Genomic DNA, 27,071 nt, shown 5'->3' with positions numbered 1-27,071 from the left:
CTAAACCATGATAGGAAATTGTGAATGTTCTTGAAGTCTGTGATAAAAACCTTCAGTAGTGGGGCTGGAGAGCTCTGAGTTCAGTTCCTAGCACCTACACAGGGCAGCTTACAACCACCTCACAATTCTAGCTCTAGGGGATCTTATACTTTTGTGCACATACACAGACACAGACACACAGACACACACACATTAAAAGTAAAATGAAATCTTAAGAAAACCCTTCTACCTAGATACTTTAATTTTTTCCTAGATGGATTTTTTTAATGCATTAAAATATTTATTAAAAATGTTTGCTTTGTTTTTTTTATTTTTTAATATTTTAATTTTTAAAAATTATTTATTTAATAACCACATAATTAAAAGCATTTCATTACAACAGCATTAACATATTCAATAACAATTTCCAGAGCTAAGATGCATCTCTTTCAAACCTAGATGGATATTAAATGAAAAACAAAAACAAAATCAGGATGCTCTTTGGTGACTGGTAGCTGGAAAGAGAACTAGAGTTCCCCATCAGGTTCTCAGCTTCAGTACTGACATTTGGGGCTGGACAATTCTTTGTCATAAGTTATCCTGTATATGGAGGTTGTTTAGCAGCATCTCTGTCCTATACTCACAAGATGCCTGTAGCAGCCCCCTCCCTCTTATTCCTACCCAGTCTACCAATTGTGACAACCGAAGATGACTCTGAGCATTGCCAGCTATCTCCTACTTAGGTTGTATTTCCCCTGCTTTAAGCTGTATATTCACCTGAAATTAATGAAAAATGCCATAGCTATCCTCTAACAGTTAAGACTTGCTTAGGTTAGCCATTATAAATTTGTTCCAGTTTCAAAGTCTGAGTCTTCTGAGCTAGCTTTTCATTTCTGGATTTCTTGTGCAAGTCACAGTTGCTGCTGATTAAACCATAAGATCTGTGTCCAAAGCTCCTGTTTCCCATCCCCTTTATCTCTAACAAAATATTTTTGTTATATAGACAAGTGTGGAGGCACACACCTTACAAATCCCAGCACTCCAGAGGCAGAAGCAAGTGGATCTTTGTGAGACCCACACCAGCCTGGTCTACATAGTGAGTTCCAGATGGGGCTATGGGGAGATCCCCATCTCAAAACAAAAGAACAAGCAAAAATACTTTGTATATTTGAAATAAATGAATTAAGAATTTTAAAAATATTCTCAAGCTTGTTGACCGTCTAGGGTTTGTTTCATCAAAACAGCTCCAGAGAGGTCACATCATGTAAAATAAAGCAAATGAAAGCTAACTGCACTTGCAGTTTAAAAATATTTAAGAGGGGGCTGTGAAAGTGACATGTGAGAAGTGGCTCAGAAGTTAAGAACACTGGCTGTTCTTGCAGAAGACCCAGGTTCGAATCCCAACACCCACACAGCAGCTAACAACTGTCCGTAACCCCAGTTTCAGGGGATCCGACAGCCTCTTCTGTCCTCTGCGGGCATTGCATGACATGGGTGCACTTACCTACATGCAGGCAATACACGCATACACATAAAATAAAAATAGTAAACTAAATTTTAAAAAATATTTAAGGGAACCACATTTATACCAAGGCACTAAAAGACAAGTTGGGATTGTCTATTTGATCACTATTCAAGGTCAAACTCCTATTCCATGGCTAAGAATGAAAGCTATTATCTAGAGAAGGAAGCAATGAGAATTGTTTAATTTTCAGGATCCTGAACAATGGAAACTCCAACCCAGGAAATCAAGCACTGAAAGGGCAGCTGTCTGCCAGATTCATACTCACATATTAAAACATTCCCTTTGGCCAATTCTTTTGCAGCAAATGGGCTGGTCATGTAGATCAATTTAAATAACTGAAAGCAGAAACACACATTCTCTGAGTGCTGAAAAACAAAACAAAATAACCCAGGTCCTTACTATAATACTTGGTTCCTCTTTTTCCTCAGGGGTATGCATTAGAGGCACCTCAGGCACAAATGTTCTTAAATCAAGTGACTGAGTTCCTTCAGGGGTCACTCAGATCTCCATTACTGTAGTTTCCAGAAACCTCTCCAGTAAACATTTCCATTAAGCAAACATTTGTTTTTCGTCTAAAAGAGATTTGAAAGGGGAAAAAAATACAACCTAAATATTTGTTTCCATGGACTGAAAAACTGCAGAGTCATACCAGGTGTTGAGAATAAAGCCAAGCAATCCATTTTTAAGAACATGAAGAACACAATCTGCCCCATATACCCCAGCACCTACCTTCTGACACCATTTGCAACCTCATTTTCCTCAAGATTAGTTCTTTTAAAAATGGTATTAGACGGGCTTTCAATTTGGAGTTTGCAGAGCAGCAATGTATTTTATATGACCTGTTTGCACAAGTTGCTCATTCACTTTTAAATCATCTTTACTTACATGTCACTTTCACAGTGAAAGTTTCCCTGCCCTCATTAGAAAATGCAACTCAACTGGCTACATGACCATTATTTTTCCCTATTTTTCTCCGTAGTACTTTTTACCTTCCAACACACTATATAATCTACTATTTGTATTCCCTACTTTCCACCACTTCTATCCCTCATGTGAGTTACACATCTACAAAGCCTTTTGAGTTTTGTTTCTGATGTTTAGTACTATAAGACTGCTAATATATAGTAAGTGCTGAATACCCTGAAGGGATAAACAGGGATCTAATAACTTGGGCATTAGATCTGAACCATTTAGCAAGACTATAATAGCTTGACTACGTTCCAAAAGATTAATCACTCGGCACTGGAAGATCATGATTCCAAGCTGCCAAGGACAGACTATTTTTCCAAGTGTGTAAATTACACAAAGGTTTCATTTTGTCCAAATGGGTCAAGTTTTATATGCTACTCAAAATAATGCATAAAGTTTCCTTTTTATAGACTGGAAAGAATACAACAATATATTTAAATCCACTCTTCTTTAATTGGTCTCCTTAATAATCTCTTGCTTATTCTTTTCTCTTCCAATAAAGCCCCTTCAATTGTTCTGAGTCCTTGGTACCAGTTAGTGCATGCCTATCTTCTTCTAAGAACTTTTCAAATGTGGTATTGGTTTGTTTTCTGAGATATGGTCTCACTATGTAGCTCAGGCTGGCCTCTAACTCATGATCTTTCTGGCTCGGTCTCCTGAGTTTTTCACTGTATACCTGTAGAAAACACTAATCCTTCCCCTCAGCCTTCCCAGAATCTCACATTCTGATTATTTCCCATCTTCCATGTCCTCTAGAATATGGGAGACCACAATCCCAGAGAACCCGGGCCCCATCAGTACTCACCAGTTCCTATCTGCCTGTTTGCTATGAGTCCTTGTGTTCACTGTTGATTGCCTTTTGCTCTTTGCTCCTTGTTGAGCCCTTTTGAATCAAGCCTAGCTTCAGAAATGAGTCACCTTTGTGCCAGTTTGCAACTGTGTGAAATTTTGTTAACTCATTCCCTTCTTTATCCTTCACTATTATGTTCTCCACCTTGTATCTACATACATGATTATCTGGTTCATCTACTTTTATAATTGTTAAATCCAAACTAACAGAATTATTGTTCATAGGGCAGAAGTTGCTTAAGAACTGAATTCCAGTGGGGCTTGGTAGCACACACCTATAATTTCAGCATGTGTAAGGGTGAGGTAGGACTTCAAGTTTGAAATTACCCTGAGCTGCATAGGGAGTTCAAGGCCAGTGTGAACTAGAGATTCTGTCTCACAAAACAAAGCAAACAAACAAACAACAACAAAAAAACAAGAAATCCTTGAGTCCTGGGGGTTTTAGGTTTTAGTTTTGTCTGTCTGTTTTAAGACAGGGTCTCCCTGTAGCTCCAGCTGGCATGGAACTCATATGCAGACCAGGTTGGTCTCAATCTCACAGAGATCCACCTGCCTCTGCCTCTATTAAAGGCAATACCAAGCCCAGCTGGGATTTTTTTTTATAGTAGATAAATAGTAGAAAAGTTCATGATAATGTCTATTCCTGAGATGGAATCTAGAAAAGTAGGCATTAGTTGTCTAATAAGTATCTAATGTATAATAGGTATTAGGTTAGCATCCAGATATATAAAGAGGAATCAGGTAGGTTTAGTTCTTGGGGAGACCAGCATTCTAAAAATCAGATGAGCAAACTAATAATTATAATATACTGGGATAATAAGTTCTCTGAGAGAAATGCACAATGCAAAGGAAGGAATATAAGGGACAAGTAACTCGGCTTAGAAGGGGAAGGATGGGGGCTGGAGAGATGGCTCATCAGTTAAGAGCACTGACTGCTCTTGCAGAGGACCCGGGTTCGATTCCCAACACCCACGTGGTGGCCACAAACCAGCCTTAACTCCAGTTCCAGGGGAATCCGAATCCGAAGCCCTCTTCTGACCTCCACGGCATTGCACGACATGGGTGCACTCACATACATGCAGGCAATACACTCATACACATAATACAAAAATAATAAATAAAATTTTAAAAAAGGGGGGGAAGGACACTAGGCGTGGTGGTGCATGCCCTTAGTCCCAGCACTTGGGAGGCAGAGGCAGGGGATTTCTATGAGTTCGAGGCCAGCCTGGTCTACATAGTGAGTTCCAGCCCAGCTAGGGCTACAGGGAAACCCTATCTCATAAAGACTTAAAAAAAAAAAAAAAAAAAAAAAGGGCAAGTAGAGAAAGGAATTTGGAGAGGTCACATTGGAAATTCCGAGACTCTCCAATATGCCAAGAAAATAGAGGTGTGCCAGAATAAAAAGGACACATACACATGTAAGTAATTTAGTTCTGATGGCACCACTAAATCAATTTCTAAAGGAATAGATTTATTTTCCTTGTATGGTTCCATGGTGACACCTAATTATTTAAGTCTCTTTTTTTTTCCTTTTCTTTTGAAGCAGGGTCTCCCTGTAGCCCCAGCTGTCCTGGAACTCACTATGTAGACCAGGCTGGCCTTGAACTCACAGAGATCCGCCTCCCAAGTGCTGGGACTATGGGCATGCGCCACCATGCCCGGCTTATTTAAGTCTTTCTATGGCCTCCCTAAGCAAATATCAATATTGAGTAACTTGGATAAAATGATGGTATTTACCAACAATGGAAAATAATAGGATAAGAGACTAGAAAAGTCCATCAAAAGCTGTGAAAACAGTGACATTTAACAGCTTCTACTGCCAGTTCATCTGAGCTCTACAGCAAAGCTGGCTCTAACAAAGTTAAAAATTAAGCATATAGCAAGTTTAAAAGGTAACTAGGGTAACAGTTTTGAGCAGTAAGCTTAACTATAGGATTGGATATAGCCAAATTATCCAGCACAAAAGCCACACCAAACAAAATTAAGGTGGGTCTAATAAGGTAAGTGTGGGACAGAGTATAGCAGTGAACAATGCCTCATCTGGGGTGAGACTTACATAAGCAATACAAAGGGCCAGAGCCTTGGAATACCTTGTTATCTGAAGGATGTCTAAGGTAGGGGGCATATGACATCTCTTATATTCTCAAAACCAACCACTGGACCTGAACATGGTAGACACCCATGAATGTATCCCAAATGGGCTTGGTATAACTGTGCTAAGAGAACATGCACTGGGAACAAGGAGTACCCAAAGGTCTCATTATGACCACTATACCATATCTCCAATTTCTATACCCCTCCAAGCCAGCTCATGGATAGGGGTGCCATTCCAGGAAGCATATTTATTCTCATATTGATTAATTCATTTAGCCATTCCAGAGATTATCAGTTGCCTACTGTTATTTACAAATATAGCATGCAAAAATGAATCAGCTTGGCTGGGTGTGGTGCTAGGGAATCAAACCCAGGTCCACTATAAGAATAGTCAGTACTCTTAACCACTGAACCATCTCTCCAACCCCATTCATACTTTTTTTTTTTTTTTGGTCTTTTTGAGACAGGGTTTCCCTGTAGCCCCAGCTGGCCTGGAACTCACTATGTAGACCAGGCTGGCCTCGAACTCACAGAGATCCCCTGCCTCTGCCTCCCAAGTGCTGGGATTAAAGGTGTGTGCCACTACGCCTGGCATAAATTCTTTTTTTAAAAAGTATGAATGGCTAGCTGGTGCTAGAACTGTCTTAAAAAGACAAAAAAGTGTTTTTTTTTTTAATTTTATGTGTTATGAGTGTATCACCTGCATGGTAAGTGCACCCATGTTGTGCAATGCCCATGAAGGTCAGAGAGGGCATCGTATTCCCCCGAAAACTGGAGTTACAGATGGTTGTTAGCCACCATGTGGATGCTGGGAACCAAACCCAGGTCCTCTGTAAGAGCAGACAGTGCTCTTAACTGCTGAGCCATCTCTCCAGTCCCTAATTTTTCTATTTTTTATTTTTTTGACAGGGTCTTTCTCTATAGCCCCAGCTGTCCTGGAACTCACTATATAGACCAGGATGGCCTCAATCTCACACTTTGTGCTGAGCTGGGGTTAAAGGTGTGTGTCTGGTGGTGCTCATAATATTTCTTAATCCTGAAAACATTCCTCTTGTCCTAATTCATTTCCCTTAAGGCCCTCCTCAGAGCCTCATATGCCACCTTTTTCACAAAGCTGCCTTTTTTTTTTTTTCCTAGTGCTGAGAATCAATCTAAAGGCCTCAGATCCCATGGAACTGGAGTTAGGGATGGTTGTGAGCTGCCATGTGGCTGCTGGGAACTGAACAAGGATCCTTTGCAAAAGCAGCCAGCGCTCTTAACTACAGAGCCATTTCTCCAACCTGGGTTTTTGTTATTTTTGAGACAGGGTCTCATGTAACTCGTGTCCTTGAACTTGTTATATAGCCAAGGCTAGACTTAAACTACAAATCCTCCTACCTTAAGAATAGTCTTGGGGCTGGAGAGATGGCTCAGCAGTTAAGAACACAGGTTGTTCTTGCAGAAGACCTGGGTTCAAATCCCAGCACCCACATGGCAGCTAACAACTGTTAGTAACTCCAGTCCCAGGGGATCCGACAGCCTCTTCTGACCTACACAGGCATTGCACAACACGGGTGCGCTTACCTACATGCAGGTAATACACACAATACACATAAAATAAAAATAATAAAATTAAAAAACAATTTTTAATTAAGAAAAAAAAAAAAGAATGGTCTTAACTCCAGTTCTGGGGATCCAACACCTTCTTCTGGCCTCCACAGGCACTGCATGCACAGGTGCATGTGAAACACTCATACACATAAAAATAAATAAAAGTTAAAAAATTAAATAGTATGCATGAATGCTGAACAAATTAGTTTTAACTAACTGTAGCAGGAAATCAAGTTAGAATAAAGTTGACACTGAGGTCAGATACAGTTGTGTACACCAAATACTCAAGGAGTTTGGACTTTACTCTGTAAGCAGAAGAGTTTAAGAAAGTGTCACATGTATGAGTCTGGCAATTACCTATATGAAATATTGGAGTAGCCAGACTTGTTAGGACCACTCAATTATCTAATACTACAAATGTTTACTGATGCCCACTAAGTACTAGTTGCCAGAGAATGAAAGGTAAATAAAATGCATCTTTTTATTTTAACATGCTCAGCATTTACAGATGTATCTCATGGCAGAACACTTGGCTAGCATATGCAAGGCACTTGGTTCAATCCTCAAAGGAAAACAAAGATTAGAAAACTATATAAATAACAGAGACATGTGGACAAAGACCAGGAGGATTATAAAACATTGAAAATAGGTAATAAGAAAATTATAGTTGAATTCATTTTAAAATTTTGGGGCTGGTGAGATGGCTCAGAGGTTAAGAACACTGTGTTCTTGCAGAAGACCTGAGTTCAAATCCCAGAACCCACATGGCAGCTAACAACTGTCCGTAACTCCTGTTCCAGGGGATCCAACAGTCTCTTCTGTCCTCCTTGGGCATTGCATGACACAGGTGCAACCTAGGGCTGGGGCTGGGCATTGTGGCACACAATTTTAATCCTAGCACTCAGGAGGCAGAAGCAGGCACATCTCTGCGTTCCAGGCCAGCCTGGTCTACACAGTAAGTTTTAGGCCAGCCAAGGCTACACAGTAAGACCCTATTTAAAAAAATATAAATAAAATTTCAATATGGGGCTTGGATAGCTCAGTTAGTGAAGTGTTTGCTTGGAAGCATGAAGGCTTGAGATGATCCCTAAAACCCATGGTTTTTGTTTGATTTTAGGGTCCCCCCCTTTTTTTTGGTCTTTTTGAGACAGGGTCTCCCTATAGTCCCAGCTGGCCTAGAACTTGCTATGTAGACCAGGCTGGCCTTGAACTCACAGAGATCCCCCTGCCTCTGCCTCCTGAGTGCTGGGATTAAAGGCATGCACCACAAGGCTTGGCAGAACCCACATTTTAGTAAGTGAGGTATGTTGCTGGGCGTGGTGGAGCACTTTAATCCCAGCACTCGGGAGGCAGAGGCAGGCAGATCTCTGTGAGTTCAAGGCCAGCCTGGTCTACATAGTGACTCCAGGACAGCTGGGGGTACATAAAGACCTTGCTCAAAAAAACCAAAAAAAAAAAAAAAATCAGGTATGTGCACACTTTTTGTAATCCTAGTAGTGGGAAGATGGAGACAGATGGATCTCTGGGGTTTGATGGCCAGTCAGCCTAGACTTACTTGATGAGTTCCAGGCTAGTGAGCAATTACTTTACCCACTGAGCTATCTCTTAAGCCCCCATAGTTTAATTCTTAACTAGACCACCTTAGATACCCCAGAAATGGCTGTTGGGAAACATGAATTTGGGGTTAGGAGAAGCATAGAACATAGAATGGTCAGAAATGAAGTTGGAAAGTTAGAGTTAATATAAATGTTTTAACAGCAATCTGATCCTCCTATACATAATCACGTGCTTGACTGATTGATGATTAATGGTTTCGTGCAGTTCAGGCTGGCCCTGTGTTCACTGAAAGCAATAACATATTCCACTGATAAAAACTTTTTAAAAATCCTGTTTTTGAGACAGAGTCTTGTTATGTTGTCTAACTCCTAGGTTCCAGCAACCTTTCTGACTCTGGCTCTGTAGTAACTGGCACTACAGATGCATGCCAACATGCCAGACACTAATGAAATATTTGGGTATTTTTATTATTTATGTGTGTGTGTGTGTGTGTGTGTGTGTGTGTGTGTGTGTGTGTTGCACACATGGAAGTGAGAGGACGACCTACGGGAGTTGGTCCTCTCCTTCCACTATGTGGATTCCAGGGATAGAACTCATGCTTGGCAGCAACTGACTTTACCAACTAAACCATCTTTTTTTTGAGACAGGGTCTCACTCACTATGTAGCTCTGGCTAGCCTGCAACTTACTACAGAGACCAGACTGGCCACAAACTCAGAGACAGGCACTGTCTCATGAGTGGTGGAATTAAAGATATTTATTACCATGCCCAGCAAAAACTGAGTTATTTTGCCAGTCCACTCACTTTTCATTTTGTTTTCTTCTTGGCAATGATAGGGATTAAACTTAAGGTCTTATGCATGCTAAGCAAGTTTATTGAACTAAAACTTCAACCTAACAACTTTTTTTGGTCTTTTTTTGGGGGAGGGGGTCTTTTTGAGACAGGGTCTCCCTGTAGCCCCAGCTGGCCTGACCTTGCTATATAGACCAGGCTGGCCTTGGATTCACAGAGATCCACTTGCCTCTGCCTTTCGAGTGCTGGGATTAAAGGCGTGGGCTACCACGCCTGGCTTTTGTTTTTTTGCATCAGGTTCTTATGCTATAGCACAGGCTGCCCTAGAACTCACTATGTAATCCAGGCTGGCCTCAAATTTATGGTAATCCTCCCATCTTAACCTTTCAGGTGCTAGATTACAGGTGTGAGCCACCATGCCCAGCTCCGGATAGTAACATTTACTTTTTTTGGTTTTTGAGACAGGATCCCCCTGTAACCCTGTCTGGCCTGGAACTTGACTATGCTGGCCTCAATCTCACAAAGATCCACCTCTGCCTCTGCCTCCTGAATGCTGGGATTAAAGGTGCACTCCACCATGCTCAGCTTGATATTAACTTTGAAAATTAAAAATGTATGTGAGAGCCAGGAATAGTGATATGTATGAGTTCAAGGCCATCCTGGTCTACATAGGGAGTTCCAGGCCAGCTGGAGCTACAGGGAGACACTCTCTCAAAAAGACCAAACCAAACCAAACAAAAACATGTATGAGAGAGCCAGGCATGGTGGTGCAAGCCTTTAATCCCAGCATTCAGGAGTTCAAGGCCATCCTGGTTTACATAGGGAGTTCCAGGCCAACTGGAGCTACAGGGAGACACTGTCTCCAAAAGACCAAACAAAACAAAACAAAGCAAAACAAAACAAAAAACAAAAACCTGTATGAGAGAGCCAGGCACGGTGGTGCATGCCTTTAATTTCAGCATTCAGGGGGTAGAGGCAGGAGGATCTCTGTGAGTTCAAAACCGGCCTAGTCTGCAAAGTGAGTTCCAGGCCAGATGGGGCTGTACCAAGAGCTTGTCTAAAAAAGCCAAATACCCAAATCAAACAACCAAACCAAACCTAAAGAAAATTTATGTGAGGCCCCTGGTTTAATCCCCAGCACACACTCACATGCAAAAGAAGAATGAAAAGGCAATCAAAAGAAAATAAGCAAAAATATAATACTGTTTTTAAAAATATTTTTTTTATTTATTTATTTTTTGATCTTTTTGAGACAGGGTCTCCCTGTAGCCCCAGCTGACCTGGAACTTGCTATGTAGACCAATGTGACCTGGAACTCGCTATGTAGACCAGGCTGGCCTTAAACCCCAAGAGATCCACCTGCCTCTGCCTCCCAAGGGCTGGGATTAAAGGCATGCGCCACCACACCCGGCTTTATTTATTATTTTTATTTTATGTGTATGAGTGTATTGCCTGCATGTATGTGAGTGCACCTGTGTTGTGCAATGCTACAGAGGTCAGAAGAGGGCTTTGGAGTCCCCTGGAACTGGAGTTAAGGACAGTTTGTAGCCGCCAAGTGGGTTTTGGGAATCAAACTTGGGTCCTCTGTAAGAGCAGTCAGTGCTCTTAACTGCTGGGCCATCTCTCCAGCCCCAGTAATAATGTTTTTTAACATTTCTAAAAACACCACAGCCCATTCCCTTGAAACTTTCTACTTAATAAGCCCAATACATTATTTAAGGAAAAGAACCAAAATCAGGACTGGAGAGATGGCTCAGTGGTTAAAAGCACTGGCTTCTCTTGCAGAGGACCTTGGTTTGATTCCCAGCACCCACAGGGTGGCTAACAAACATCTGTAACTCCAGTTTCAGGGGATTTGATGCCTTCTTCTGGCCTCTGTGGTACTGCACAACATGGGTGCATTTACATACATGCAGGCAGTATATTCATACACATAAAAAATCTTTTTTTTTAAATCAGAACACTATAAAATACCTGCTTATTTATATAAGAAAAATTGAATTTAAATATTCAAAAAGTGAGATATATTTAGGAACAAATAAGAAAATAAATCACTATTTCTACCTGTAAATAAGTAAGTCTACTGAAACTAAATATTAATTGAAGAAGGTAATTTTCAGAGTCAAAATATTTTTTTAATGTGTATGAATGTTACACTTGCATGTGTGTAGGCATACCCATGTCATTCAGTGCCCAGGGAGGCCAGAAGAAGGCGTTGGATCCCCTGGAACTGGAGTTCCAGGGTTCTGGGATTTGAATCCAAGTCTTCTGCAAGAGCAGCCTGTGCTCTTAACCACTGAGCCATCTCTCCAGTCCCAAAAATATTTATCTCAACAAAAAAGGAACTTACTTTATACTGTATACAGGAAAAAGGTTTCTAATCATAGAGTGGTGACATTAATATTTAAGAACTGAAAATATACTTGTTAGAAAGGGACAAGACAGCTGGTGCAGCTTTGAAAAATCACAGATTTCATTGCATATCATTTGAAAAGCCAATAAAATAAAAGGCTTACTGAAAATTCAATTTTTATTAGATCATCTCCAAGGAGTTTTTAAGAGCTGTGTGCATGGAAACATAGGGAGAGAAACTGAGTGGGAAAACTCCCAGTAATGATAGTTGTCTCACAGTGATGGGGAAAGGAGGCCCCTTGCCTCAAGGGCTCAGTTCAAATCTCACTACAAAGAATAGAATAGATTCTTGTATCAGGAAGGTAACTGAATGATAGATTTTTTTTTTTAGTTTTATGTATTATTTTTATTTTATGTGTATGCGTGTATTGCCTGCATGTAAGTAAGTGCACCCTTGTCGTGCAATGCCCAGGAGGACAGAAGAGGCTGTTGGATCCCCTGGAACTAGAGTTATGGACAGTTGTTAGCTGCCATGTGGGTGCTCGGATTTGAAACCAGGTCTTCTGCAAGAACCAGTGTTCTTAACCGCTGAGTCATCTTTCCAGCCCCAAATGACAGATTTTTTTTTTAAATTTTAGTATTTTCATTTTATGTGTATGCACGTATTGCCTGCATGTAGGTAAGTGCACCCGCGTCGTGCAGTGCCCTAGAGGACAGAAGAGGCTGTCAGATCCCCTGGAACTGGAGTTATGGACAGCTGTTAGCTGCCGTGTGGGTGCTGGGATTCAAACCTGGGTCTTCTGCAAGAACAACCAGTGTTCTTAACTGCTGAGCCATCTCTCCAGCCCATGATAAATTCTTTAAGGCCCTCTAATCCTCTAAAATCAAATATCCTAACTCCCAATAAAGGATGAGAATTGATGCACTGATAATTATAAACAAATATAAAAAATTCTATCATAAATAGTTCTCTTCTGAATGTTATTTCACTTATATGACCAACAGACATTAGTGTCCATAAGGCTCATTCTGTACAATGAAATCATTTGGGTATTATATCAAAATGAGTCTGTCACTGCAAGCCTCCATTCTTCATTGTTTTAGGCTTTACTGAGCTACAACAATCACATTTCAGAGACAGCTGTTGCCGATGCTCCCTCCTTCACAAGTTACAAGGACTTTTCTTAGCCATCCATTAAGATCAGCATTTTAGTAAGACACTATTATTCAGAAAGGGGTTTATACTGTTCCTAATAAGCAAATATAATGAAAATATGAGGTGATAAGCTATCTGTACCTCACAAACCCTTAGCCACCGTGAAAGGTATTTGCAGTAGCCTTCCTTATCCATGCTTTTGCTTAACAAGACTTTAATTACCCACATTTAATTGTGGCTGGAAAATATTTAAATGAAAAATTCTAAAAATAAACAATTCATAAGTTTCAAATGTCTTTTATCACAACATATTGTTATAATTATTCTGTTTTATCATTTATTATTTACTAATCTCTTACTGTACCTAACTTTTAAATTAAACTTTATCATTAAGGAAGCACATACAGGATAAAGTATATATAGGTCTCAGTACTTTTGAGGTTTCAGCCATCCATACTAGACTTGGAAAGTATACCTCATGAATGGGCAAGGGACTACTGTAAGGAAGAATAAGTGCCAAGGATCAGTGCTCCTAGGCACTGCTGATACCCGAGTTTGACTGTGAGAACACTCCCCCTCAACACATATGTGCAGGTGTGTGCAAGTGGAAGGCAGAGGTGGACACTGGTGTCTTCCTCTATCACTTTCCAACTTATTGTTTGAGACAGGGTTTCTCACTGATCCAAGGCTTACCGATTCAGCTAGACTGACTCTCCAGTAAGCTCTTAGGATCTGCCAGTCTCTGCTTGACAGCACTGGAGTTACATGTGCCTCACCATGCCTGGTTTTTTATGTGGGTGCCAGGACTCCAAACTTAGGTCCTTATGCTTGTATAGCAATCACCAAGTCAGAACTTCACATACCTGAGCCATCTCCCCAGCCACTCAAAGCAAGTTTTCTTATACTTTGTTAACTATAAACATTTTTCTAGACATTCCCTTAGAATCTTAGGATGGCTAGGCATGGTTGTGCACACCTTTAATGTCAGCACTGGGGAGGCATAGGCAGGCCAATTTCTGTTAGTTTGAGGCCAGCCTGGTCTACACAGTGAGTTCCAGGTCAGCCAGGACTGCATAGTAAGTCCCTGTCTAAAAACAACAACAACAAAAAAGACAGGCATGGTGGCACATGCCTTTAATGCCAGCACCGGGGAGACAGAGGCAGCGATCTATTATGAGATCGAGGCCAGTCTGGTCTACATAGCAAATTCTAGGCCAGGTGGAGCTACAGGGAGATCCGGTCTTCAAACAAACAAAAAAACAAAAAAACAAAAAAACAAGGGCCAGAGAGATGGCTCAGAGATTAAGAGCATTGGCTGCTCTTGCAGAAGAACCAAGTTCAAATACCAGCACCCACATGGCAGCTAACAACCACCCTTAACTCCAGTTCCAGGGGAGCCAATGCCCTCTCTATGGGCACTGGGTGACACAAGTATACTACTTACATACATTCAGGCGTAACACTCATGCACATAAAATAAATATCTAGTTTCTTTAAAAACAAAACAAAACAAAAAACCCCACCACAAATCCAAAAAAGTGAATTTTAATAAATGATCTAATTGGTAAAACTAAATCTTGGCCTCCAGCATTTTTTATAGTGCCCCTGAAGGGATGTGAACTAATCATATCATAATGTCCATTTAATAGAATTCCATACTTTTAACTCATGTGATTTTGTTTTCAACTCATGTGATTTTAAAAAGTAGAATAAAAGTAACTAACGTCTATAATATTCAGAAACACTGACTCGTCTCTTCAGACATAGTCTATATAGTATATGTTTACAAAAGGCTGCGTGAAAACAAAAGTGAAAACTGTTTACCTAGTTTTTTCCACCTATAGATTAGCAAGTGATTTCAGAATAAAATTTCAACTCCAAAGTAGGACACAGTGAAGTCAATATGACTACAGATTAAACACATTTTTTAAGCTACCAGGAGAAAAGATTAGGAATACTATTAATTGTAATACAAACATTCCTAAACTGAACAATTCCATACCTGATGATACTAGAATCACTGAGAAAGACAAACATATCATTTGCTAAAGGAGGTCAAATTCAGATATAATATAAAACAAAAACCTACTACCCAGAAGCTTATAAAGTATATATTCAGCTTTAAACTAGCAGAGATGGAGCTAGAGAGATGGCTCAGCAGTTAACAGCATTGGCTGCTCTTGCGGAGGATCCAGGTTCCATTCCTAGCACCCACATGGTGGCTAATAATCATCTATAACTCCAATTCCAGAGGATCCAATATCTTCTTCTGGCTTCTGTGGGAACTGCATGCACAGGTTCACTTATATGCATGTAGGCAAAACACTTATACATACAAAATAAAAATAAATAATTTAAACTTGCAGAAATGGTACCTTCATCAGGATACCTGCTCCACTTACCAGGATCATAATGATCTTGTGCATGAAAATTCAGCCGAGATGCTCCTCATTCCTATGTCAACCAAGAACTCTGAAAACAACATTAAAAGAATTACAAACACTAAATGACTTCTCTTTTTTCTTTTCTCCTCCTCTTTTTCAGACTAGGGCCTCCCTGTAGCCCCAGCTAGCCTGGGACTTACTATGTAAACCAGACTGGCCTCACATTCAGAGAGAGATCTGCCTGTCTCTACCTCCCAAGTGCTGGGATTAAAGGCCTGCACCACCATGCCTGCCTATTAAATGACTTGTTCTTTAAACACATTTAATATTCTCAACAAGAAACAAAGCAAATTCATGTAGTAAAATAATTCCTGAGACTTTATAGTAAAGCTACCCACCAGCTGTTATGGAAATGACAGCTGATGAGCTGCTAAACAGGAACTTCCCACTATACACTCTGTACTAGCAGTTGTTTCTCATCAATAGATGACTAACATTAGGTTCTTTGGTATAGAATGTGGAGATTCAGAACACTGTAGACTCTAGAACCACTTCTACTAGAATGGAAAAGCTTGGCATTTCTTTTAGACATGTTTGTGTCATGGGGCTGGCAAGATAGTTCAGCAGATCAAAGTGCTTGCTGTGCAAGCTTGGTGACCTGAGTTCAATCCCTGGATTCCACAGTGAAAGAATTCAGAGTGAAAACAGCAGACTGATGCCATTCCCACTCACACACACACACATATCATACACATACACACAAAAAAAAATTTAAAAAGATACTCATGTCACAAGTTTTAGCTACAAAAATCAAATAACATGCATGATAAACTATAATCCATACATGCATGATAAAATTATAAAGTACTTTAAAGTACTGTGTGTATATAAAGAAACAATCTTATTACAGTTAATTTTTTTTTTAATTTACAAAGCTGAATTTGAGCCTGGCATGGCGGTGCACATCTTTAATCCCAGCACTTAGGAAGCAGAGGCAGGCAGACCTCTGAGATGGAGGCCAGCCTGGTCTAGCAAGGACTACAGGCAGACCCTGTCTTCCAAAAAAAGCCCCAAAACCAAAAAATGTAATCTGTAGGCTGTAGGCCTATGTTCAAACAGTTTTGTGTTGGTTTTCATAACCAATTTTCGTAATTAAGTCTGAAGACTAAATATATAGCCTATGATTAAAGATGTAAGACTCCCTTTTCAGCATATCAATAGGATGCTTTGACAAAATCTGAGATACAGAAATTTAATCATTGCTTTATAGACTGTTTATCAGAGGTAACCCCTTCAGTGTAAGGTAATTCCATTTCATGGGTCCATCAGCCTGTCACCCATCAACACTGTAGAAAATGCACCAGAAATACAATCATGCCAGAAGATGGTCCAAAAGGGTCTTCAAGGTTCCTTACCAAATCAGCTGCTTATTCTAATCACAAAATTAACAAACCACCTAAGTGGGGGCCGGGGTGGGGGGGAGGTCAAAAACCTCACCTGAGTGAAGGCTGCAGGGATTAAGTTTTCACTAGAGAAAAAACGAGGAACAATCTAATAATGACGTTTTAAAATTAAATTTAAATGTAATTTGAAAAGGAGGCTGCAATGCAGAGCTTCAACCGCAAGTCTCCAAACTATGGGCTTGGCAGCCACAATACCTGTCTTCCTTAATGACTCACTCTCACTGAATGAAAAGCATAATCACAGGGCTCCTCCTGAAAAATCGAGAGTACTTTCGCGTGCTCCTTTACGGCATGCAGATGGGAGGCGCGCGCTGGCAACTTCACACAACTTGGAGCCAAGGGGGCTGAGGATGCCCGCGGTGTTCGTTAATGGGAATCGGGGTCGCGGGAGCGAGGCTCGGGTCACCGCAGACTGGGGGAACGACAACCTCCTCACGCCGCCGCAGGGGTGCGGAGCCCCATCCTCGAGTTCCCGAGCGCGAGCCGCAGCCCCTGGAAAAGTCAACTGCCTGTCGGAAACCGTTTGGCCTGAGACGTCCCCAGGCGCGTCATCCCCTGCAACCCACACGCCAGAAGCCAGGAGGGCAAGCTCGAGTGCGGACTCAGGGGCGAGAACAGGACAGCCGTACTCGCCGCGCCTGAGGCGTCGACCCCCAGCGCCGGGAGCACCACAGCCACGCCTCGCACGCCTCCTAAAGGGAGCACGACGCCTCAGCCCCGCATCGGGCTGCCAGGCTTCCCCCCGCCCTTTCCCCAGCTGGGCGTCGACCAGGAAGGACCACTACGCTCGCGCACACTCACCGCGCGCGCCGCCGTGGCGCGGCCTCCCGCCGCCCGAATCACTCTCAGCCCCGCCCCTCGCGCGGCGGGCGCGGTCACGTTACTGCGCATGCGCTCTCCGCGCGCCCGCAACCGCCGTGAGGACGTAAGTCCTTCGGCGTGGTAGTTTCCTTAGAGACGGAATCGACCTAAGCTGCGGCCACCGAGAGACCTAGACAGTGAGACTCCTGGAGAAGCCAAGATGCCCGCCAAGGACAAGAAGAAAGGCAAGAACAAAGGCAAAGACAAAAACAAAGACAAGTAAGGAGCAGCCGCGCAGAGACCCTCTCAGCCTGCCTTCCGGGTTTCTAGCTCGCCAAGCCTTTGAGGACAACTCCTGGGGTTCGTCCTTGGCCTGAGAGATCCCCACTGCGACCGAGATGAAGATCTGGTATATTCTAGTGGTGAAAGTTGTTCTTTTTGGTTCAGAGAACTTCAAGGACTGACTAGATTGAGTCAGATCTCCCGAGTACATTAGTACTGCTCACCATGGTGATTAGGAGTCGCCGCTAGAACACCAAACAATAGTTTTGAGTTTCTCAAGACATTGGAGTCACATATAGTGTCCAACACCACCGTATATATATGTTCCCCACAAGGGAATCCTCCAAACTTGTGTTTATAAATTCTAACACACACCTCTAGTAATCTCAGTACTTCTGAGTCTGAGACAGGAAGATCACAAGTTCTAGAGCAGCCTGGACAGCACAGTGAATATGAAGCTAGCCAGGGGTACATAGGGAGACCCTGTCTTTGAAAAAGAAAAAAGTAACTTTGTTTGGTCTGTGAGTGTAGCTCAATGTAGAGTACTTGTGTGAGGTCCTAGGTTCTATCCCCAACAAAAGTAATTTGTTTTAGAGAATAATTTCATGCTTAGTACAGAAAGCTTGAGAAATATGTAAAGTGTTAAGGAAAAAAGAAAAAAAAATCACTTGTCATCCTATCCAAAGATAACCACTACTATCATTTTTCAATATTCTGTGTTTCTGTAAGATGATTGGCTGATTATTTGTAGCCCTCTCTTTTGCACTTCCATCAGCCCCCAGTGTTGAGGATCAAACCCAAAGCCTCTAGTATGATAGGCAAGTGTTCTGCCACTGAGCCACATCTCTAGCTCTCTTGTGTTAAGGTAAATATTCTTCTAAAATGTAATTTAAAACACACACACCCATAAACTGCTCAGTCTGTCACATTCTGAAAATAAACATGGGCAGCCGGGCGTGGTGGCACACACCTTTGCTTCCAGCACTCAGGAGGCAGAGGCAGGCGGATCTTTGTGAGTTCAAGGCCAGCCTGGTCTACATAGTGAGTTCCAGGACAGCTGGGGCTACAGGGAGACCCTGTCTCAAAAAGACCAAAAATAAATTAAATTAAAAAAAAAAAACACGGGCATATCACATTTCTGGAACTCATAACCATGTTTTCTGATCTTGGTTATTCATGGACAGTACATATGTGAACAGGGAAAACAATAGCACACCTTGTAGTCCTTGGATGCTCTGTAGCTCATTGTTTGAGAAACCCTACAGTGTTTCTCTAGTTAATGGTCTTGTTACAGGCATCTACTTTTTAAAATTTTTATTTTTAGAGCTGGGCGTGGTGGCACAAGCCTGTAGTCCCAGCACTTGGGAGGCTGAGGCAGGTGGATCTCTGTGAGTTCAAGGCCAGCCTGGTCTACATAGTGAGTTCCAGGACAGCTGGGGCTACAGGGAAACCCTGTTTCAAAAAGACACCCCAAAATTTTTAAAATTTATTTTTATGTGTACAAGTGTTTTGCTTACATGTATGTAAGTTCACCTTTGCATACAATGCCCACAGAGGTCAGAAGAGAGCATTGTATCTCCTGGAACTGAAGGTACAGATGGTTGTTAGCTGCCATGTGGATGTTAGGAACTGAACCTAGGTCCTTTCCAAGAGCTCTTAACTGCTGAGCCATCTCTCCAGCCCTGTAGCATCTAATTTCTTTCATCAAGTACACTTGACACCTTCATGGAGCAATAGGATACAAGTTGTAGCAAGGCATTCTATCACTAGTGTCTAAATCACATGGGAAAGGAAGATCAACTGCTGTGTCAGGCTGAGGAACTGGGTGGTGTGCTGGCCTGAATTTGAAGAGAACAAAAGATAGGCATGCAAAGTTACTGAAAGAAGTTGAGTGGATATGGAGGGTGACAATGTTAAGTAGGAAAGTCACTCATACACATGTGTGAGAATATGCAGAATTCAAATACGGCCAAACTTTTTCTACATTATCTATGCATTTATATAGCTAATGTCTTATCATATAGGGCAGTATTTTTGTCAATATTTATCTGTTTGTTTGTTTGTTTATTTATTTATTTATTTATTTAGTGTATGTATGTGGGCCCAGTTATTTGGTGTTTTTGAGACAGGGTCTCCCTGTAGTCCCAGCTGGCCTGGAACTTGCTATGTAGACGAGGCTGGTCTTGAACTCACAGAGATCTGGCTGCCTCTGCCTCCCAAGTGCTGGGATTAAAGGCATGCACCACCACGCCCAGCCTTATCTGATACTTATTTTGAAAAATCTGTTGTCACTTAAAGCTTTGACTATATCCTTTTATTTATTATGGTTCCGGGGATCAGTTCAACCTGTAACCTGGTATATGCTAATCATGCAGTCTACTGCTACCAGGCTATAACCCCAAGCCTTTTTATTATTTATTTATTTAGTTAGTTAGTTAGTTAGTTATTTTTTGGTCTTTTTGAGACAGGGTCTCCCAGTAGCCCCAGCTGTTCTGGAACTCACTATGTAGACCAGGCTGGCCTTGAACTCACAGAGATCCACCTGCCTCTGCCTCCCAAGTGGGATTGAAGGCTTATGCCGCCATGCCTGGCTATTTTTTTTTTTTTTGAGATTTTATTTTTATTTTATGTGTATGAATGTATTGTCTGCATATAAGTGCACCCATGTCATGCAGTGCCCACAGAGGTCAGAAAAAGGCGTCTGATCTCCTGGAACTGGCGTTAATGGATGGTTGTTAGCTGCCATGTGGGTGTTGGGAATTGAACCGAGGTCCTCTACAAGAGCAACCTGTGCTCTTAACTGCTGAACCATCTCTCCAGTCCCAAGCCCTTTATTTTTTTTAATTTCTCTCAATTTTTTTTTCTCCATCTCTGCATAAATGATTAGGGTTTGTTTCTCAGGCATCCTTAAAGCCTGATGTACTGTGGTACCAGCAAATAAAGTATTTAACATACTGGCCCAAGTGACTTGATCTTTTCCATGGAGAGAAACAAGGCTCACAACAAAGTGAACAGCAGTAGAAAAGATTAGAGGCTGGGACTGTGGCTCATTGGTAAAGCACTTGCCTAGCATGCTCGAGGACTTGGGTTTGATACCCAGGACAGCAAAAATAAATAAGTAGATACATAAAAATGTGGAAGAGCCAGGTATGGTGGTGCATGCCTTTAATCCTAGCACTTGGGAGGCAGAGGCTGGCGGATCTTTGGGAGTTCAAGGCCAGCCTGGTCTACATAGTGAGTTCCAGGACAGCTGGGGCTCCAGGGAGACCCTGTCTCAAAAAGACCAAAAAAAGGAAGAATCAAATAAATGAGATGTAAAAACTCCATGAGATACAATTAACTTTTGTCTTTCCTTGTTTTCCCAGTCCTTTAAAGTTATACTTCAGAGCTGACCTCTTTGAGAAAGATGCACCTACTTAAATCTCTTACATGAATACAAATAAATGTATATTTCTTATTAACTCATTCATCCAACAATATATGCTTTTATGTGCCGGGCAGTGCCAAGCAAAACAAAATAGAGATAATACTACTAGAGAAAAGAAAGTTATATATTGTCAATGTCCTCTTCTCACACAGGAAGGTAATAAAACAAGAAGACTCTGTGATTCATCAAGCCAAAGCCAGTGCTTCCCTCTGGGAGGCCAGGTTGGAAGTCACAGAACTCTCTAGGATTGAGTATCTTGAGACTTCCCGAAGACTGGCAAAAAATAATGAGGACTTAAAGAATCAGCAGTATAAAATGGAAAAAGATACAATGTCTGTATTAAGCTACCTGAAGAAGCAAGATCAAGAAAAAGATAATATGGTAGGTAGGTAGAAAACCATGTGAGCCTCAAAATGTTTCTCTGTGATTATGTGGCATGGTTATATTTTTCAAAGATTTTAATTCTTTGATATCACATAGTTAAGACATTATAGTTAACTCAACTCTTCTTGAAGCAAGCTGCTATTTCAGAATGGCTTTGCTGTCTATGGCACTTTCTTACTTTCAGTTCATGTCTCATATTTTCTTGTCTGAAACAGATGGATGATCATATAAGAACATTATGAACCACTTTATTTTGAGGATAAGAGCATGGTATGTGATCTATATATTTTGATACCAGTAAACAGTTTTAATGATTTATAAAACAATTTACTCATAATCCATGATCACACCATGACCCAGCAAATTAAATATCTCTCTCCTCCTCTTCCTCCCTCTTTCCCTCCCTCCGTCCCTCTCTCCCTCTACAGTTGAATCTTGTTTCTTATTGTATCTTATTCAGTGTTAAAAATAAAGCTACCAATTTTGGGCAGGAGAGATTGCTTAGTGGTTAAAGCACTTGCTGCACAAACATCATGATTCACCAAAATCCATGTAAATTCTGGCCCACCTGCAATTCTAGTTTCATAAATCAGAAATGGAATCCCCAGAGCAAGTTGGCTATTAAGACTAGGCATATCAAAGAGTGCAGGGTTTCCCTTGAGAGACCCTACCTCAATGAACAAGGTGGAGGGACAATAGAGGATAATTGCTGACATCAATCTTAGGCTTCCACTTGTACCTGGAATGTGCATGCACACTCATACACATGCACACACCCATACATGTGCACACACCCATACATGAGTACACACCTATACACGTGCACACACACAAATGGAAAAAAATTTATAGAATTTAAGTTATTTTAGGTCTGGAATAAAATGAGCACACCTGTACTCCGGGAACTCAGGAGAGATGAAAAGAAGAGGATTGGGAGTCCTTGGCCAGCCTGGAATACATAGCAAGTTCCTGTCACAAAAATACAAACAGTACTGTAAGCCTGCCCAAAAACCTATAGCTGGAGAGGTCAGAGACCCTAGGGAAGAACCTCCTACTGCCATTTGTCTAAAAACAAATAAGAACCAGGCATGTTTGTGCATGCCCATAATCCTAGCACTTGGGAAGGCAGGAGGATCAAAAGTTCAAGGCCAGCCTTGGCTATCTATGTAGCAAGTTAGAGGCCAGCCTGAGCTAAGTAACACCCTTTCACAAAACAAAACTCTAACAACAAAAATGTATAATTTCAGTATAACTCCAAATTCTCTTTTCCTTCTGCTTCTATAAGGTGTTTGGTGACCTCCGGAAATTTCCACCAAATTAAGAATATATGCTTTGTACTTTTTATACTTTTGTTATTTTTTTGAGAAAGAATTATCAAGCTTGGTGATAAGTTCTCTTTGAGCCATCTTGCCAGCCCCCTTGCTTTTTAAAAATGTTTATGTGTAGCTGGGTGTGGCGCACACCTTTAATCCCAGCACTTTAGAGGCAGAGGCAGGCATATCTCTTGTGAGTTCGAGGCCAGCCTGGTCTCCATAGCAAATTCAGGCCAGCTGGGGCTACAGGGAGACCCTGTCTCAAAAAGACCAAAAAAAAAGTTTATGTGTATATATGTGTGCCTGAGTGTATAGATGTGCACCGCATGTTTGCAGGTGCTCTTGGAAGCCAGAAGAAGGTGTCACATCCCCTAGACATAGAGTTACAGTTGTGAGCTGCCTGATGTAGTTGTTGGGAACCAAACTCAGATTCTCTCTAGGAGCAGCAAGTGCTTTTAAACCACTGATCCATCTCTCCAGCCCCTAGTTTTAAGAATACATTATAAAAACCCTAGGGACTGGTGAAATGGCTGGTGAAATAGTAAAGGCTGATGACCTGAGTTCAGTCCACAGAACCCACATGGTGGAAAGAAAGAACAGATTCCCATAAGTTGTCCTCTGACTTCCACATGCATGTCCACACACACACACACACACACACACACACACACACACATACACACACACAAACACCCACACAAACACACTCAATGTGTAATAAAGAAGATGGCTCAGCAATTAAGAGCACTGGCTGCTCTTGTGGAGGACCATGGTTCAGTTCCTAACATCTACATGGTGGCTCATAGCTGCCTGTAACTCCAGTTCCAAGGGATCTCATTCCCATTTCTGGCCTCCCCAGGCATCAGGCATGTGTGTGGTATGCATGCATACATGCAAGCAAAATACACATAAAAACATTTTAAAAAATAAGCCAGGCATGGTGATGTATGCCTTTGATCCCAGCACTTGGGAGGCAGAGACAGGCAGATCTTTGTGAGTTTGAGGCCAGCCTGGTCTATATACAGGTAGATCTCTGAGTTCAAGGCCAAACTGGTCTACATCATGAGTTCCAGTCAGCTGGGGCTACAGGGAGACCCTGTCTCAAAAAGATTTTTAAAAAAGTACATAAATAATATACATAAATAAAATAATAGATCTCTTAAAAATATTTGTATTAGCTGGGTGTAACATGCCTTTAATCTCAGCATTTGGGAGGCAGAGACAGGTTGATCTCTCTGAGTTTGAGGCCAACCTAGTCTACATAGCAAGTTTCAGGCTAAGTCAGGGCTGCATAATGAGGCCCTGTCTCCAAAATAATTTTTTTTTTTTTTGGTCTTTTTGAAACAGGGTCTCTTTGTAGCCCCAGCTGGCCTGGAACTCACTATGTAGACCAGGCTGGCCTTGAACTCAGAGAGATTTCGCCTGCCTCTGCCTCCCAAGTGCCGGGACCACAGGTATGTGCCACCACACCTCGCTCAAAATAATTTAAAAATGTGTGTGTGTGTGTGTGTGTAGGCCAGAGGACCACTTCAGTGGTTGGGGATGCTGTCCACCTTTTTTTGCAACAGGATATATTACTGTGCTCAGCTCACCCATTGGGCTAGGCTGGCTGCCCAACAAACCCCAGAAATCCACTTACCTCTCTGACACTGGAATTACAAACATGAACCACCAGGCCTAGCTTTTACATGGGTTCTGGAGGTCAGACTTGCGGCCTTATGTTTGCAAGGGAAGCACTACTGATTAAGCTATCTCACTAACCCCATACAACTTGACTTTTGTTTAGGGGTGTTTTTTGATTTTTTTTTTAAAGTGGTGTCTCCCTAGATTGTCTAGGTTAGTCTCAAACTCCTGGGCTTGATCAGTCCTCCTAGCCTCTTGAGGATAAGCTTAGACCACCATGCCAGTTCATCAACTTGTTTTGTTTTGTTTTGTTTTTTCTTTTTAAATTTAGTTCTCTTTCTGTGATATATTAATAAAAATTACTTTAAAATCTTATGACAAGCATGTTCTGTGTCATTAACTTTTTATATTTTACTAGAAAAACAAAAGTCCTATCACTCTATTGGTTGGCTAGATTCCATTTTTCCATTGTTACAAACAAATCTTCAGAGGCTGGAGAGATGGTTCAGTGGTTAAGAACACTGGCTGTTCTTGCGGAAGACCTGGGTTTGAATCCCAGCCACCCACATGGCATGTAATAACTGTCCGTAACTCTAGTTCCAGAGGATCCGACGGCCTCTTCTGTCCTCCCAGGCATTGCACGACACAGGTACACTTACCTACATGCAGTCAACACACACATAAACATAAAATAAAAATAAATTAAAAAATAAAAAAACCCCAAATCTTCAGTGAAAATACTTGTATACATATGAGAGATTCTCTAGTCTAGACCTGGAATTGAGATTTTACATCATGGGTATACACAACTTCAACCTCACTAGGTTTTAAATTGAACTCCAAAGGAGTATATCAATGTATACTGTTACAAATGATGTATTAAAGTATTACTTGCAATTAGATTAACACTTGATATTACACTTAATAGTTTTTACCAATTATATAGGTATAAATTTAGGGCAGCCAGGCATGGTGGCGCACTTAATCCTAGCACTTGCGAGACAGAGACAGGTGGATCTCTGTGAGTTCAAGGCCAGGCTGGTCTCCATAGAGAATCCAGGCCAGCTGTGATTACAGGTAGACCCTATCTCAAAAAGACCAAAAAAAAAATTTAGACTTAGCACAGTGGTGCAAACTTATAATCCCAACATTCAGGAGACTGAGGCAGGAAGATCATGGGTTTGAGGCCAGCCTAGGCTGCTTAATGAGAATTTTTTTTTGTCTTTTTGAGACAGTGTCTCCCTGTAGTCCCAGCTGACCTGAACTCACTATGTAGACCAGGCTGGCCTTGAACTCACAAATATCTGCCTGCCTTTGCCTCCAAAATGCTGGGACTAAAGGCTTGCACCACCACACCCGGCCAAGAATCTATCTTTTAAAAATTGTATCCCCTAGGCCTACATGACCCACAGTCCTCTCTCTGACCTGCAGGCCTCTCTCAGGGACCAACCCAGCTCCTCAGTGCAGTCCCCAGGAGCCCTTGGGGCCGCTTCCCGCCCCCATCTTCCTTTGCATCTCTGGGTAGCACTGCCGCCAGCTGCCCTAGACCAGCATCTTTCCGGGGCCTGGCTCCCAGGCCAGTCAAACCCCCCAAATTTCTGAGGCCAAAATCTTTCCTGGAGGGATCCAGACCTTAGGAGAAAGCCTGAGAGCATCTGATCCTCATCTGACTTGGGCCTCTGTGGGAATTCCTGAAGACAAAAGCAATCGGGCCACTCCATTATAAAAATCAAAAGAGAGAACCTGAAGCTTAGAGGAACCAGCTTTTCATGCCCCAAAAGTAAACCACAAAGGCACATAAAGTTTACAAAAAGAAGCAGACCTAAACTTGAAGGCTTGAGTCTCACACAAGAATCAGAAACTACAAAAGAAATTCACATGTCAAAATCACAGAGAAAAAATAACATGAGAAACGAAAATAACATATCCCCACCAAATACCAGTAGTCTCTAGAGGAGTACAATGAGAACCCCCTAGAGATAATGCAGGACATGGAACACAAAAGAACAATTATAAACATGATAAAAGAATCCAGTGACTTTAAAGAACACAAATCAAACAGAAGGAAGATAAGGATAAACTTCTGAATGAATTCAGAAGAGTTAGAAATAGTGAAGAATACTCAGGCTGAAATGAAGAAGGAAGTGAAGCAGTAAGCCAATTAGAAATGACAGGAGAAAGCCTCACCAATAGAAGAAAACAGAGTATCAAGACTGGAAGATAAAGTGGACGAACTAGACCACTCAAGCAAAGATTATGAAAAATTTAAGAAATCAAAAGAATGGAATATGCAGCAATTATGTGACACCATAAAAAGGCCAAACTTATGAATCATAGGCATACAGGAAGGAGAAGAATGCCAAAATAATGGCATGGACCAGATCTTCAAAAGTATTGTGAAAGAAAATTTCCTAAAATTAAAGATATTCTTGCCCATACAAATACAAGAAGCCTATAGAACATCAAACAGACAGGACCAGAAAAGAAACTCTCCACAGCACATCATAATAAAAACACTAAATGAACAAAAC

At 41.5% G+C, this 27,071-nt stretch overlaps 2 protein-coding genes across 4 annotated transcripts in view; one reads left to right on the top strand and one right to left on the bottom strand.

Moving 5' to 3' along the window:
• The window catches only part of Entpd5 (ectonucleoside triphosphate diphosphohydrolase 5 (inactive)), a 61,838-nt gene extending 44,802 nt beyond the window's left edge, over positions 1–17,036 (bottom strand). For both annotated transcript variants that reach the window (XM_029554447.1, XM_017802365.2), the window contains exons 1-3: positions 16,906–17,036; positions 15,266–15,335; positions 1,770–1,869 (exon numbers count right to left, since the gene is read on the bottom strand). The gene's annotated coding sequence lies outside the window, so the exon portion shown is untranslated. The remainder of the gene's footprint in view (positions 1–1,769; positions 1,870–15,265; positions 15,336–16,905) is intronic.
• Positions 17,037–17,524: 488 nt separating this feature from the next.
• The window catches only part of Bbof1 (basal body orientation factor 1), a 57,870-nt gene continuing 48,323 nt past the window's right edge, over positions 17,525–27,071 (top strand). For both annotated transcript variants that reach the window (XM_029554446.1, XM_029554445.1), the window contains exons 1-2: positions 17,525–17,790; positions 21,373–21,601. In XM_029554446.1, the coding sequence (XP_029410306.1) occupies positions 17,732–17,790; positions 21,373–21,601 (288 nt within the window). In that variant the 5' untranslated portion in view covers positions 17,525–17,731. The remainder of the gene's footprint in view (positions 17,791–21,372; positions 21,602–27,071) is intronic.

Source organism: Nannospalax galili, unplaced genomic scaffold, assembly GCF_000622305.1.
Source record: "Nannospalax galili isolate Female #2095 unplaced genomic scaffold, S.galili_v1.0 scaffold24, whole genome shotgun sequence".
In the NCBI taxonomy this organism is placed as follows: Eukaryota; Metazoa; Chordata; class Mammalia; order Rodentia; family Spalacidae; genus Nannospalax; species Nannospalax galili.
Note: the sequence above shows the minus strand (reverse complement) of the source record. Positions and strands in the feature narration are given on the sequence as shown.